The sequence below is a fragment of the Plectropomus leopardus genome, chromosome 9 (assembly GCF_026936395.1).
Source record: "Plectropomus leopardus strain MGB_pleo_1.0 chromosome 9, ASM2693639v1, whole genome shotgun sequence".
In the NCBI taxonomy this organism is placed as follows: Eukaryota; Metazoa; Chordata; class Actinopteri; order Perciformes; family Serranidae; genus Plectropomus; species Plectropomus leopardus.
Genome location: NC_142184.1, coordinates 23,417,705 through 23,432,667, shown reverse-complemented (window position 1 = coordinate 23,432,667; position 14,963 = coordinate 23,417,705). Strand labels below are relative to the sequence as shown.

At 39.5% G+C, this 14,963-nt stretch overlaps 1 protein-coding gene across 1 annotated transcript in view; it reads left to right on the top strand.

Annotated features, from left to right (window-relative positions):
- The window catches only part of cntn3a.2 (contactin 3a, tandem duplicate 2), a 44,469-nt gene that overhangs the window by 8,885 nt on the left and 20,621 nt on the right, over nt 1-14,963 (top strand). The window contains exons 5-14 of the mRNA XM_042491759.2: nt 1,640-1,735; nt 2,873-3,076; nt 3,941-4,043; nt 4,385-4,569; nt 6,382-6,518; nt 9,820-9,949; nt 10,421-10,571; nt 10,907-11,034; nt 12,317-12,486; nt 13,860-13,977. Of these exons, the coding sequence (XP_042347693.1) occupies nt 1,640-1,735; nt 2,873-3,076; nt 3,941-4,043; nt 4,385-4,569; nt 6,382-6,518; nt 9,820-9,949; nt 10,421-10,571; nt 10,907-11,034; nt 12,317-12,486; nt 13,860-13,977 (1,422 nt within the window). The remainder of the gene's footprint in view (nt 1-1,639; nt 1,736-2,872; nt 3,077-3,940; nt 4,044-4,384; nt 4,570-6,381; nt 6,519-9,819; nt 9,950-10,420; nt 10,572-10,906; nt 11,035-12,316; nt 12,487-13,859; nt 13,978-14,963) is intronic.

The window sequence follows — 14,963 nt, the reverse complement described above, 5'->3', positions numbered from 1 at the left end:
CATATATAAAGGGTATATAAAAGATCTGGATTTACTTCCAAGCAGCTGCTCAGATATCTAGCCTTGCTGCTGATAGGTATTGCGGCCCCCCCCCATATGTGTCGGACATATCACTGGTTGCAGCTATCCTAAAGGGAATTTCTTGATTTTGAATAATTAAGTTTATGAATGATCTTGAACTGGATTAATATATGTCTAATATTTATAGAGCATGTTCTAATATTTCACAACATTCTCCCCTTTGTCAGAGAATTCCCTTTTCCCACAACCTCACACCTCACTGACATTATTTGTGCTCATATTGTCTGTCTTTGTGTTTGCCACTTTTTATTAAGAAATGGTATGGAAGTGAAACTGCACTTAAAAAATAATGCAGACGCACACCGAACTAGGTGGGCGATATGTGCAATATTTATGAGTGCTTCAACTTTGAGGAAACATTAAATGCTGAATTACCATGGGAGCAGTTTGAGTGTGACGACTTTACTTATGCTCGTATGTGCGGACTAAGAATGACTGCTTCACTTTTCCTTGCTTAGCTCGATCAAAAGTCAGTGTTTTATTGGATGTACCCTGGGGTAAAGTAGTCAGCCAAAATGCTGAAGTAGTGTATGAGGCATACTTCAGTAAGGACTGAAACAAACCTGTACTCTGACTGGAACATAATATGCTGCCGCTGTTATAAAAAGAAATGAGTAATGAGTAAATGAATAAAAGAAACAGTGCAAACATTGCATAATATTATGACTGCATTACCACAAAAAATTGTATATAAACTGCGATTTCTCTCACATAACATGTCTTTAGTGGTAAAACCAGTGGAGGTCTCAAATGAATAAAGAAATGAATACATTCTATTTATGTACTATTCATTAAGGCGTCTATTCATGCAGATCACAACAAAACATCTTTTCACACCTTCTCTTATCTCTCACAGCCTGGCCATGCAGATATTTTTGGTTGTATTTGACAAGCTTTTAAGATATGCACGGCTGAGACTCAATGACAGTATAAAACTAAATTTTCACCATAAAATGAAAATAAATCTTTGAAACCGATTAGAACAAAGTCAGTGGATTATACAGACTAACTGGTAGATGCCTGCATGGTTAGATACCAGCAGAGGTAATTAGAAAAAAATATTTGTACATTTTTTTGTGATCAGCATCCTTTTATTATTAACATGCACTTTAAAGACCAACTAACCAACCACATGTCATGGTCATCAACAATGGGTGAAGTATTCATTTTCAGTACTTTCCAAAGTTTTCAGCTTTTTCTTGTATTGTTATGGCACTGGCTTGGGTTGCAGTTTATCCCATTATGCCAGGTTCATGTGGTTGATTACAGATTTGTACACAACTGGAATTATAACATATTCTTACTGGCGTAGTTACAGTGCTGTAAAATGTAATATCTCATGTACATTGTGAGCTAAAATGTCTTTTTTGCGCTTTACAAAACCCATCATATGTTCAAGCTCCTTACTCTCTCTCTGTCTCTCTCAGGCATCTCTGAAGTGCAATTCTCATGGCAATTTCCTTATGGGCTTGTGTCAGTGTCTGTCTGAAAGCTTTTTGCTCATCTCTGATATGTTAGATCCTGCGGTGATCTTACTTTTCATTTCTGTTTCCCTCAGACTTAGATCATTTCAAAGTCCACACTAGAAGCGCAGTGTCAGTCCGTGAGGGACAAGGAGTGGTGTTACTTTGTGGAACGCCCACTTCCTCAGGAGGTAAACCTTCATCTGAACCGCCAAGAGTACAGTTGGTCAAAGTTCTAGTGTTTTGACATGATTAAAGGAGACCTGTTATGCCTTTTCTTATTTTAGGTCATGTGTATATAGTGTTAAAATGTCAAATATCTGTATTAAATATGGACAAAGTTTTAAATAATGAGATACATGTATATCAAAGTAATCCCTGTGAGCAAAAACCCTCAGGCTTCAGACTGTTATGAATCCTTTGTTTTTAACATTTTCTGAATACTTCAGTGACAAACTGACTTCACCTCAAGATAGATTTCTTTATATGGTCATCTGCTCCAGACACACTAGGCTAAGTGTTCACATTATGTAGCTCACACTGCTACATGTGGCTACTTGCTAACATCAGTAGAAAATGATTTAATCTGGTTGCAACTGTTGTTAATTTTTCCTTTATGTCAGATCAGATTCCTGCCTGAACATGTCTGGTTGTAAAGATTTTGGTTTAGACATTTTTAATGTTGATTTTTCATGACGGAAAGTCCGTAACAGTCATTCCCCAGCTGCAAGTACACTGCTGCATGTAACAACATACTAACATGTGATCTTGAAACAGTTTTAAGGTTATAAAATACTTTTGAGTATTGGTAGTTTTATTTTTCACTGTACAAAATTGCTGCTGTACTGTAAGTTTCATTTTCCAGCTGCAAGTACACTGCTACATGTAGCTACATGCTAATTAGGAAAGCATGAAATCTTGGTCACCAATGTTATTGATTTCTCTCCGATTTCAGATCAGTCTTCTGCTGGAACTTATTATAAAGGTTTGGGTTTGTAAGCGTTTGTCGTTGATTCTTTATGGTAGAAAATGCCGCTATGCTACGTTACAGTCATGAAAAATGGTGTCCAATCAGAGCAGAATAGGCTTTTTCAGGCCAAATGTGTCTCAAACAGAGGGTGAAAACAGGTGTTCCAGCACAGACAGTATGAGGAAGAAAGTGTTTTTGAACATTATGGCAGGTAAACGTGCTTTAGCAGAAACCAAAGATACAATTATGAACCTGAAAATAATTATAAAAGATCCCTTTTAAAGAATAAAAGAGGTGAGTCAGTCCCAACTGATTAGCATTTTTATTTTATTGATATGTGACCCTGTTTGTCTTCCAGACCTCACGTATGCATGGGTCTTCAATGAGTACCCATATTTTGTTCAACAAGACAATCGACGCTTCGTTTCCCAGCAGACAGGAAACCTTTACATTGCCAAGGTGGAGCCCTCAGATGTTGGCAATTACACTTGTGTGGTGATGAACAGCATCACAAAGGGCAAAGTTCAGAGCTCACCGACGTCTCTGATCCTCAGGACAGATGGTAAGACATAGCTTGTGGCCATGATGTGACAAGTTTGCCTTTTAGCCCTGTATTAAGGACCTCTCCTTTCAAGGTGGCTTTAATCATCGTACTTGCATGAGTGCTTTTTGTCCTGTCGTGCCTCGCTGTAGTTGAGTCACCAAGCGCTAATGCTTGCAAGTAAATAGTTGCTCCTCAATGTAGGCCAGCAAACAAAGCACCCAAATCTCCTCTTTGCTGACTTTGCTTTCTTATAATTCGCATTCCCTTTAAAAGCTTTCCCTGCGCTTTCACATGAATTCTCAAGCCGGTTCTCTTTGGTCCGTTGTTCTATTCTCTGTTATGCCTTCATAGAAAGAGTGAATAAAGATTGCCTTCGAATGAATTAAACATAAGCCATACGTCACTGGACCATTACATTGAGTGTTCTGGTGGCTCAACCAGTTAGTTTCCACTCAGTGTACTGTACATGTAGCTGCATAAATTTAAATCTCATCGCATCGCTTTACGATCCCAGCCTTGAATGTCTTAAATACTGATAGAAACAATAAAACACCGGTGGTTGGGAACTGCCCACTCAAGCTTTGAAATAATAGATAAACAGCCAGAGTAGCTGAAAAAACAAGATTTCAAATTCTGCTCTGTCTGTTCCACCAAGACGAGATTTAAATTATTCCTCGCTGGTATTTCACTGCACTCTGGCGGCTGCACATTTAAGTGATGTACTACTTTGAGTTTACCCATGAGAGAATGTTTGCTCATGTGTCTTTTATTTCTCCTCTGTTAGTTTTACAGTGCCATTGTTTGGTCCGTAATGCAAGCCGTATTGCTTGTAAGTCATGAATGATGGAAGACTGAGCAAGTTCTTGTGCTTCCTCTTCATAGGAGTGATGGGCGAATATGAGCCGAAAATAGAAGTTAATTTCCCAGACAATGTACCCGCCGCAAAAGGATCAACAGTTACGCTGGAGTGTTTCGCCCTTGGGAAGTAAGCTGGATTCCTTGAAGCATGTTTTCAATCTTCTGCTGTCTTTCATTTCAGACCTCTGGATTTCTATATAGTAAAGTTACTGTGGCAATTATATTTCTAAGAGTGTGGCATCAAGCCATGATTGGTCTGAAAACCATGTGAGATGGCTTTTTTTGTTGTTTGATCGAGTTACCTCTAAACCATTCATCCGCAAAAGGAATACAGTGAATAGGCTTTTAAGCTCCATCAAACACTTTATTGCAGGATTATTAGACACTTGCAACCTGAGCGACAATCTTTAGTTCAAAAGAGGTTGATTCGGATTCTTTGCTGAAGTTTACTGCCTCTGTCTCCTCCAGCCCTGTCCCTGAAATCACCTGGAAGAGAGCTAACGGCGTTCCCTTCCCCAGCAAAGTCAAAATGAAGTATTCCAATGCCGTGCTGGAGATCCCCAGCTTCCAGCAGGATGATACGGGAGGATACGAGTGTGTGGCTGAGAACAAGATGGGCAAGAACACAGCCACTGGTCGTCTGGCCTTCTATGGTAATAAGACTTTTGTTTGGCTTGCTGCGACAACAGGAAACATGTTAGAATTGTGTAAGATCTTTGCTGTCCCATCCATCCTGTTCTCATTTTAAAGGAACAATTCACCTCTAAAATCAAAAATATATATTTTTCCTCCTGCCTGTATTGTTGTTTATAAATCTAGATTGTTTTGGCGTGAGCTGCCAAGTGTTGGAGATACCGGTTGAAGAGATGTCAGCCCTCTCTTGAATATAATGAAACTAGATAGACACTCGGCTTGTGGTGCTCAAAGTGCCAAAAATTGCATTTGAAAAACTCAGCAGCAGTTTTATCTGCAATAAACTTGTTTGGTTGGAGTAAAGTATTAATGAAAATATAGGTGATCTTTGTTCAGTGTGAGATGCTGTTGATTCTTTATCTCCTAAAAAAGTGTTAATTGTATTTTCTTATGAAATTATTAACCCCAGTAGAAGGGCTACTGGTTTTCTGAGGGACTGCTTTGGCCCTGTTAGGGTCAGTTTGGACTTGGTTATAAAGAAGTTGACATTTGTTGGACTCACAGATTTCTGATTATTTTTTTTTCAAAAGACATTTGAGTTATTGACGAACTATTATTGTAATAATTTTTAATCTTGCACATGAGCATATAATTTTTCTGTTGTCTTTTCAGTCCTCTTTTTGATGAATATTCTCTGCATCAAGGTGCAGAAGGAAGCATGCATCTCCTGTTACCTCTCGTAGCACCAGTCTCGTAGCTAAGGTTAAGGCTCAGTCAAAGAGGACGCCATTAATGTTTACATCTCATGCTGTCATGAGCACGAGCCTCTTGTCCATGAGTAGATGCACACTTCCTTCTGGGAGGTGATACTAATTGGCAGGTGTGGATTGTTAAAGAGAAAATAGTTCCTACATGTATTTTTGGGCAATTTGAACACCACAAGCTGACAGCCATCTAGTTTTGTGATAACACTCATTAACTCAAACTGAAACAATCTAGATTGGTAAAAGCACTACAGGTAAGAGGAAAAATACGAATTTTTGATTTTGGGGTGATCTGTCTCTTTAAAGCTGTTGCTGTTAATATTTGACATCAAGAATTGGAGTGGTTCAGGTTAAGAGTTTTTATTTGGTAATATGATAATTGTTATAATTTTAACAGCTCATTGTTAAATAAACAGCCGGAAAAAGTCATTACCTTCTACCCAGATAATAAGCACTGTTGGTTTTAATTTTACAATTTTGGGGTTCTTGGCTTACTTTAGCCGCTGTGAATTTGTGAGAGAGGAAAAATGACACCTGTGAAATTGGAATTGACGGTATGCAAAGTGCCTGCGAAGTGAACTGTGCTTATTATGAGCACAACACTCTACCCATGAAAATTCCTGAAAAGCTGTAAATATGTAAGAGGTGAGAAGGCAAGGGAGTTATGTGCTGGGTGGGAAACACACAGGGGTGATGTTTATTATAAGCAGAATCGAGGTGACAGGCCGGCTCGAGCGGAGATGTCGGGTGCACTTCAGCCGTCATGAGAGCTTCCTGCTTTGTGGCGCAGTGTTTTTAGTGCTAATCCTGAGTTGCCACAGGCTGCTGACACATTTAAGTGATGAAACTGAGTGATATCCTACATTCACTCCTCTCTCCTCTCTTAAAGACAAACCAATTCTCCCAACACTTTGTGATTTCCACTTATTTGAGCTGTCAATCTACACACGCATTCCTTTGAACTATTTTGGATGCGGCATATTTTAGTGAGATAATTCTGCTCCTTCAAAATCTGTCCCCCTGGTTCTCGTCAGATATTTCACTGGAGTGTGTTTCTCTTTTCCTCAGCCAAGCCTCAGTGGATTCAGGCCATGAAGGACACGGCCCTGGCCATAGAAGAGAGACTATACTGGGAGTGCCGAGCCAATGGCAAGCCCAAACCCTCCTACACGTGGCTGAAGAACGGCCAGCAGCTACTCTCAGAGGTAAATTACTGCCTGTCTTCTGCCACCTACCAATGTTTCATTTTAAAGACTTAATCCTCGTCTCCAGCTCATGCTTTCATTTTAGAGAGCCTGGCGTCAAACACGCGGCTGTTTTTCCAAGTGCAATTCAGAGCAAGATGAGAGGAGAGTGTAAACATCTTGCCGAGGTGTGCCAGTGATGAGACATGGATGTAACTGTCTCTTATTCTGCTCTACCTTGGCAGATTACACAGTCTTAGAGAGTGGATCAGTGTAGTCCCTGGGAGATTGCTCCATTTCATCTGAATGGAGTCAGTGGTTGTTTTTCATTATTCATGGTGCATGTTTAAGCTCCTCCACATTTAGGGACAATGGGTGTAATCTGCTGTGAAATATACTGTATATAGCAGCGCACCTTGCCCCAGACCACCAGGGAAATGCATACAGATCCACAGTTTCAAACTTGACTTGAGTTTAACATGGTGCTTTATCTTCTTAGTAGAGTTTGATAACGCTCAGTGCGAGACATCTGATTTTATTATTAAAATGACCTTTTTTTAAAAAAAAAAATATCATTCTTTATTTTGATTTTATAAATATATTCACTGTTGCAAGATGTAAAATATGATGAGCATTTTTACCATTAAAAGGGTGATATATTCTAGTTTTCAGGATTTCTCTTCCAGATATGAAAGTTTATGATAAGCATATTGATATGTAAATTAGAGATGTCCCGATTGGATTTGGAAAGATAAGTATCAGACCTGATCAATGCATTTTAATTGATCGGGAGTGGTTACTATGAGCAACCGCCCGACCCAATCCTTTGTTTACAACCAACGTCACACAGGAGTCGTAATCGGAGAGCACTATTTGTGGCAGATATTTAGGTTTTATTGTAATGCTTCTTTCCAATAAGTAGATGCCATTGTTCATTTTCAGTGAACTAGTTTTATTATAGTAACGGGAATTATGACCGATTTTTATTTGTTGTGACCGGAGTGTTTAAGTTAGGCTATAACACAACCCTACGTGGAATTGTAATGAATATTCCTAATTTATAGTGTTCTGCACTTTTATTACAATGCTACGCTAAGTGGATTTGTGAGCTATTTCTAAAGACTCATTTTAGTTTATTTACTCATTTTGTTATTTTGTTGAATAAAACAAATGCTGCACCAAGTGGATTTGTGACAGCAGCCATAGAAAAATATTTTTAGTTCGTTTACTTTTTTATTTTGTAAAAACAAAATTAAAAACCCTTATGAACTATTTGGATTCAGATTTTTTTTCTTGTATTGTATTGCAGAGCTATTAAACTGTCCAGAATATACACTGGATTGATTTTAATAACTTCAAAGTACTTGAAGTGTGCATTGTGCAGCTGTATTATCCAGGTAAATACAAGTATCAGTTCGGAACTCTATGTCATCAGATGCTCAATATCAAATGACTCGGACTGGGGACAAAAAAATTTGATAGGGACATCCCTAGTGTAAATGTATATTCTTTAATTCAAAGACAGAGGTAAAGGTAAATATGTAACATTTCTGCATGTCAGAATGTCAGAAATGTTGTAGCCTATATTTTGTTGAGTTGTGTAGCCTACTTACATTTTTTCCTAATGGTTCCATCAATGTTCAGACCCAGAGAAATCTGTCATTTTTTTCAAGGTAATGGTGTTTCATTTGGTCACCTGTCAATGGGTGTGTTTCCGTTCATCTCATTTCTGTCCATTCTCAATTTGTGCTTAAAAAACACCTTGGTGAAAAGGCTAAAATTTGAAAAAAAAAAAGAAATCTTGCAATACATTTTTGATGTATTGTGGAAGTGGAAAAGCTGATGTATCGTTAAAACTTATATGCAAATTCAGCAAAATAATGATGACATACAGTCACAACATTATCATTACATAGGCCAGTGCAAGCCTCCTTTGTGCACTGGATGGCTTTTAACAAGCTTATGCACACAGGGCTGTTACCAGAACTCTTCCGAGAGCACATAGCTGTAATAATATTTGTTCAAAACTCTCTATATCCATTGTACAGTGTGCTCTCTGTCATTATACGTCAGTTGTTTCCTTTGTTTGAGATTTGACTTCCCCTGCAGTGGTATATGGGCATCGTACTGGAGAAAATGTCCTCTACTGCTTACCCCAATAAACTAACCACTATTCGACTAACAATATTGGATAGAAAAGCACATAAACTTGCATTTTCTTTTGCATTTTTTTTGAAAATTTTGTTACCATTTCCACTGCATTTGGATGAAGACCCAATTAATGGCATCAAATGAAGTTTATAGAGCATCTATGCTTTACCAGAGATGGTCCACTACAATATCAGTATTGACACGCTATCATTAAATGAGGTAAGCTAGCGAGCTAGCTAGTGCACCCTGTGGTCCCTCTGCCTGAGACGGACCTTCAGCCCGGCTGTAGCAACTCGAATTCAGCAATCACAAACCCCAGCACAGAGGGTGATACAGGGCTGGTGGCCAGCAGTGGTGCTGGTCTAACCTGTGTAGCACAGTGTAACGGCAGCAACCAAAGTTTGCTGATTCAGCCGGGAGTCAAGCAGTCCGAAATCAGACCTTCACTGGCACTGGCCGGCTGAATGCCAGTTCCTACGGATGCTAACTGATCATCAGTGTCTTAAAATTAATAAATTTGAATAAATGTAATGTGAATAAAACTTTCCATTTCCATCTGTGAACATGAGTCAGATCACATATATTTTCATCTGCATTAGACTCCCATAACTCCCATTACCCCATGCTACTGAACAACGTCAGCGAAGTGTGCCATTTGATATTGTTTTAATTAATATTGTGTGTTTAATAGTCATAGGCAAAACAAAAATAACACAATATTAGACTGTGCTGTGTAAGTTTTTTTTAATGCAAAAAAGCAAAAAAAAAAAACTTGAATGTAGCACCTCAAATAAAATCTATTCTGCATAAATCATTATTTAAATATGTCTGATGATGCATGCATATGGAAAACGAAATTACTTTTGTAGCAGGCCCTTAATTTTGCCACACATACAAAAAACATTCCACACACGGCTTTCACCACAGGATATCATCACAAGCTTTAAAGACTGGTTTATATGATGGCGAGCACAAGCATATTTTGAAAACTGTGGTTTGTGCTCTGACTGATTCATTCTCTCCAACATAATCCTGATTTGATCTACGCCCATTGACAATGCCTCTAACCCACTCCAATGCTTATTGAGCTTTGCTAGAGCGCGCTGAGCAAAGCAAAAGCCACCTTTAAGTCTTAAGCAATAATTGCTTTCTTTCATCCTTTTCTTCACAGGACAGAATCCATGTGGAGGATGGAGTCCTGTCAGTGTCAGTGCTGACACTATCTGATGCTGGCATGTACCAGTGTGTGGCCGAGAATAAACACGGCGTCATATACTTTGCTGCTGAACTAATGGTTTTAGGTAGGATGGCATTTATGTCCTCCAATCATTTTTGGCAAAAGAATCTTAAAGGTCATCTTACTGTCATTCTTAAAGGTTGTCTGGATTACCGGATAATGGGGTCAGCGAGAAGGGTTTTGTGGGGCCAAACACATTTAAAAAATATTTTCCCCTTCATGATATCCTGATTTACTTTGAAGTAAAGGTGAGGATGGGGTGAGAGATACAGAATTCCCAGTTGAACATGATTTTTCACAGTAAAACCAATTCAAAGTTAAATATTTTTTGGAAAGATAGGCTTTCCTCTTAAATCTAATTTCAGCGTAGGAAATGGAATAAAATTTTATATTTATTTTTATTCCCATCAAAAATGTTTCAAATGTCTGTCTCAGTTACTCGATGATTTCCACAGATCAAACTGTAGCATGCTTCAAGTGCCCTGTGAGATTTGCCGCAGCCTTGTACTAAAGTCAGTTTACTGTTTCCCATCAGCCTCTCCTCCAGACTTCACAGGGAACGTCCTCAGAGCTTTGCTCAAAGCCAAGGCAGGAACTACAGTGACTTTAGAGTGTAAACCCCAGGCCTATCCAATCGCCAGCATTTTATGGAAGAAAGGAAACCTGCCTATCCACACCAATGACAGGTAATGACTGAACTGAAAGTTGCTGTTTGTGTTCTGAAACCACTTTTATCATGGTACAGCAAACGGCTTTTATATACAAACATAAACAATTCAGTAATTTTGCTGTTTTTGATATCAAAGCGGATGTATTATTCATCCCACCTGCAATCTTTTTGAGCCTTTTTTGGTCTAATTGATCAGTATTCACCGCACACACACAAACTGCTCGATGCCTATGATGATATAATACACTGACATGTAGACATATCCAGAATCAAGAGTTTCTAACTATGAATTTTTTCTTGTTCTTGGAAGTTGGATTTCAGACTGCTTTTTCTTTTTGTTCACTCCTAAAGGATCACACTTTCCCCAGATGGAACATTAAGGCTTGCCAATGTGAGCAAGTCTGATGCAGGCAGCTATACATGCTTCGCTAGGAATAGATTTGGCATGTCGAGTACAACTGGAAGGCTCCTTGTTACGGGTAAGCTCAGCTGTGAAATAGCATAATGTTTGTGCATCCCACTTAGTAAGCAGAATTTATTGCTCAGTATGGATTAACACAGTTACTGTACCACGAGGACTTGAGTCAATAACTGGTGGGTAGAATACATAAACAAAGTTTAGGTTTCAGTCCGAGGAGCTTGTCAAAACTTTGGGAAGTTTTTATCCCTGATGGACTTTGCATAATTAAATAGATGTTTTAAGATACATTTTTTAAAAGGTCAATTTTTTTTAAAATATAAAAATATTTTAGGTGGTGTCATGGTTACTTGAAAAAACTGTTCTTGTCTTTCAGTTTAATTCTGTTGAGTTGTTTTGTGCGGCTGTGTTCTGCAGCGGCTGCAATAATGCACTTGGAAGGTGTTTGAGAAAATACTTGATCATTGTTGTCCTCAAAGCAGTTGAAACAACCAATTTACTGCAACAAATGAAAGTGCCCTGAGTGGAGGCAATGAAAGCGTTAGTGAGGAGGTGTTACAGATGCTGTTATTGTCGAGCGTGTGTTTCCAGCGGAGTGATAGTTGAGTGTTCTCTTATTGGTTTTATTAATGTGCTGAACGCCATTGTCCGCCGCTGTAACTGCCAAGGCTGCTTTTTTTTTTTTTTTTTAACGGCTGGGGTATTTTTTTCGAGGCCGTAATGCAGTCAGCGACACAGAGGCACGACCCAGACATTGATTATTACTAGCTTAAGAACTAAGGGGACACTTTTTACATGTGATTTTCTTTTCCCTCGACAGTCTCTATAAGGTAAGAGTACAAATCCTCTTCCATTTTGCTGCACCTTCTTTATTTGATTCCAGCAGATTCATTATCTTGACTTTTGAAGCACAGCAGACTTAGCCAAATGATTGCTATTGTAGACTTTGAAGCAGTGCCCTTCATTTTTGTTCTGGATGCACAGAAGCAGCCCATTACATGAAGTTTTATCTGATCCACAGTGTATTGTAATTGCTATCAGGATTTCAGAAGATAATTCTAGCTGTGTCAGCCTAGTGTATTAGGCCTTTTTAGTCGTGGCAGGCTGCGTGTTATCACATTATTCGACTAAGACTTTCATGAGACCTTCCTTTATATAGATAATACTCTGCCTGTGACATTATAGAGCGTGTTCGCGTAAGTGTTGTCTCCTCTATTTCAGAAAACCAACAATACGCTGCTCATCTCGTTTCATCTCTCAGTGAAATGTCTCATGTTCTGTGTGAGATTGGCAGCCGCTCCGTCTGAAATGACTCCCTCTCACATTTTTTTTTTCTGGTGCAGATCCAACCAGAATTACCCAGGGGCCAGTGGACATGGAGATCATTGTGGGCGAGAGCATCGTGTTACCCTGTCAGGTCGCCAGTGACCCCGTCCTTGACGTTTCTTTCTCCTGGGCCTTTAACGGACAGCTCATCGCCAAGGGAGACGGTCACTTTGAGCTAGTGGGCGGGGTGAGTGACCTGCAGTCATACTTCTTCAGAATGTGCGAATGGGCAGTTGGCACCTCTTTCCATCTTGCTTCACTTCATAGCTGGCATTAGTTAAAAGAGACAGCTTGTGGTTTGACATCATGGTATTTCTTGGAGAGATTTACTGTGGCGAGTGTTCGCTGCAATGGGCGTGATAGCATCCGTTTTGCAATTCTGTAAGTTTCCTCAGAGGCACAATGAGCTGCGGGAATGTGAAAATCTCTGGAAGGAGGCACTATTAGATCATTCAGCCCCTAAAAAGCTTCCAATTGTGCTTTTGTGAATGGAAACATGGCCATGCTATGTCAAAATACACTTCCTACATAAAAACCCATCGTGTAGGTAATGCGTTAGTTGCTCAGCCACTGTGACAGGTTGTCATCTTTTTGAGTACACTTCTCCTACTCGAGCTCAGCCCTCTGAAGTAATCTATTTTTTAAGACTTTGGCTGGTCTTGAATTCCTTTTCAAATCCTACTTTGACATAGACTGCTGCACAGCTCCTCATAACAGAAAGGGGATACACATCATTAGAGGTGTCTTGGCAGAGCCCCAAATGACAAAACACTTTCACAACGCCCTCACTCCCTCCGAGATTAACCATTCTTCCTGTGTGTGTTTGACTGACAATGTTCTTATCTGAAAAGAGACTTCCCCAGAAATGCTAGAATGTCCCCAGTCCAAAGAGATTATCAACTTAACTTTGCTGCTTCAAGGAATTTCATTTCCATAATTAAACCACGTTGGCTCTACTGCCACATTTCCCTGCCAACACCAAGAGAACGATTTCACCACTAATTTACCATTTGCTGCTTACGGGTGTCCTCTCAGATGAGAATCTAGATTGCCTTTTTTTCCCTTCTCCAATTGAGCAAAAAACTCGCTGAACTCAATAGTAATAGCTTATTTGTGTAGTTTCTCGCAACAGGTCTTGAAGGTCGCGGCTGTGACCTCTGTGAAAAAGCAAGGGAAATAGCTAAGGCCTTGTCAGACACAAAAATTCCATTTGCTGCATACAATTTGCTTGAATTTTGGCCTTGATCCTTTTCATCTGGGCTCATCTCGGACAGAAGTATGCGACTAAAAGCTTCTGTCATATTCAGAAATGTTTCATTATGTTTGGCTTTGACTTCAAAGAACTGTCAAGATGTATGTGTAAAATATCTTTGGTGTAAAGTAATCTTTCTTAGAAAACAGGCCTCTGTAAAGTCCAAGCTGGATAACTGCAGGATCTGCAAACGTTTTCTGGCACAGCTATTTACTGCACCTTATATATGCTTCACTACATTCTTTAATAAGCTGTCACAGGGTCTGTTATCTTTCATGCTACATAAAGCTTTCTTTCCTCCTTGGTAGAGAACAGCAGGAGATCTGATGATCAGGAACATTCAGCTTTACCACGCCGGCAAATATATCTGTGTGGTGGACACGGACGTGGAGAGCCTGTCAGCCGTGGCTGTATTGATCGTCAAAGGTAAGAAAACCTCCTCTCTGCTCTGCAGTCACTAATTAAAACAGGGCTCACAGCCAGTATTGTTTTTGGGTTTCCCCTTTTTTAAAAAGGGGAAATTAAAAATCTAGCCTTAGCTGTAAATAGAAAATGGTAAATGGACTGCACTTATATAGCGCTTTTCTACCTTAATGGACAAAAGGCTTTACAATTTGCCTCCATTCACACACTCACACTGATGGCGGCGGGGCTGCCATGCAAGTCGCTTGCCTGTCCTTCGGGAGCAACTTGGAGTTCAGTGTCTCGCTCAAGGACACTTGGACATGTAATAGCTTTAAAGTGGCTGACAGATATAGCCACAATAAACAGATGTCTGAACCCTGTAAGGGTTATCAAAGCTGTGTCGAAAAAATAAAGGGAATGTGTTTTTTGGGAGAGATTATATGAATATTCTTTACCAAGAATATAAAGAATGCTCCACTGTCAAGGCGTATAATGCTCACATAGGCTTTTAAGCTCAAATGGGTTTTGTCTCAGCTGGTGATTGCAGTGCGACCAAAACACCCATATCCTCATGAAAATGACTCTGGATGTCATCAGAGAGTCCGCAGTTTTTATGTCCTGCTTATTTCTACTTGATTACATCAAATAGACGAGGCTTTGCTCTTCTTTTAGATTGCACTTTTGGAAGTAGAGAACTTGACAGAACTGTGTGAAAATGTTCCCCCCTCTCTTTCTTTTTAATGACCAATTTTCAATATTGTTGCAGTGTACTTGACAGTGGAATGTTTAGATGCCTGTCTGTGCTCACTCATGCAGGATGTATAGCCCCGGAGAGACATGATTGTCAAGAGCTACATCGGGCAGAACAAAATAGAACAACTTTTGTTATGTGTTTCGCAGAAAGGCTGATTTGTGCAGACGAGTGAGCGGAGAGATGATTCTGGCTTTGATCGATTCGTCAAATAGCCCGGTGCATTCACTCTACGCAAATATGTTAAATGTCAGAT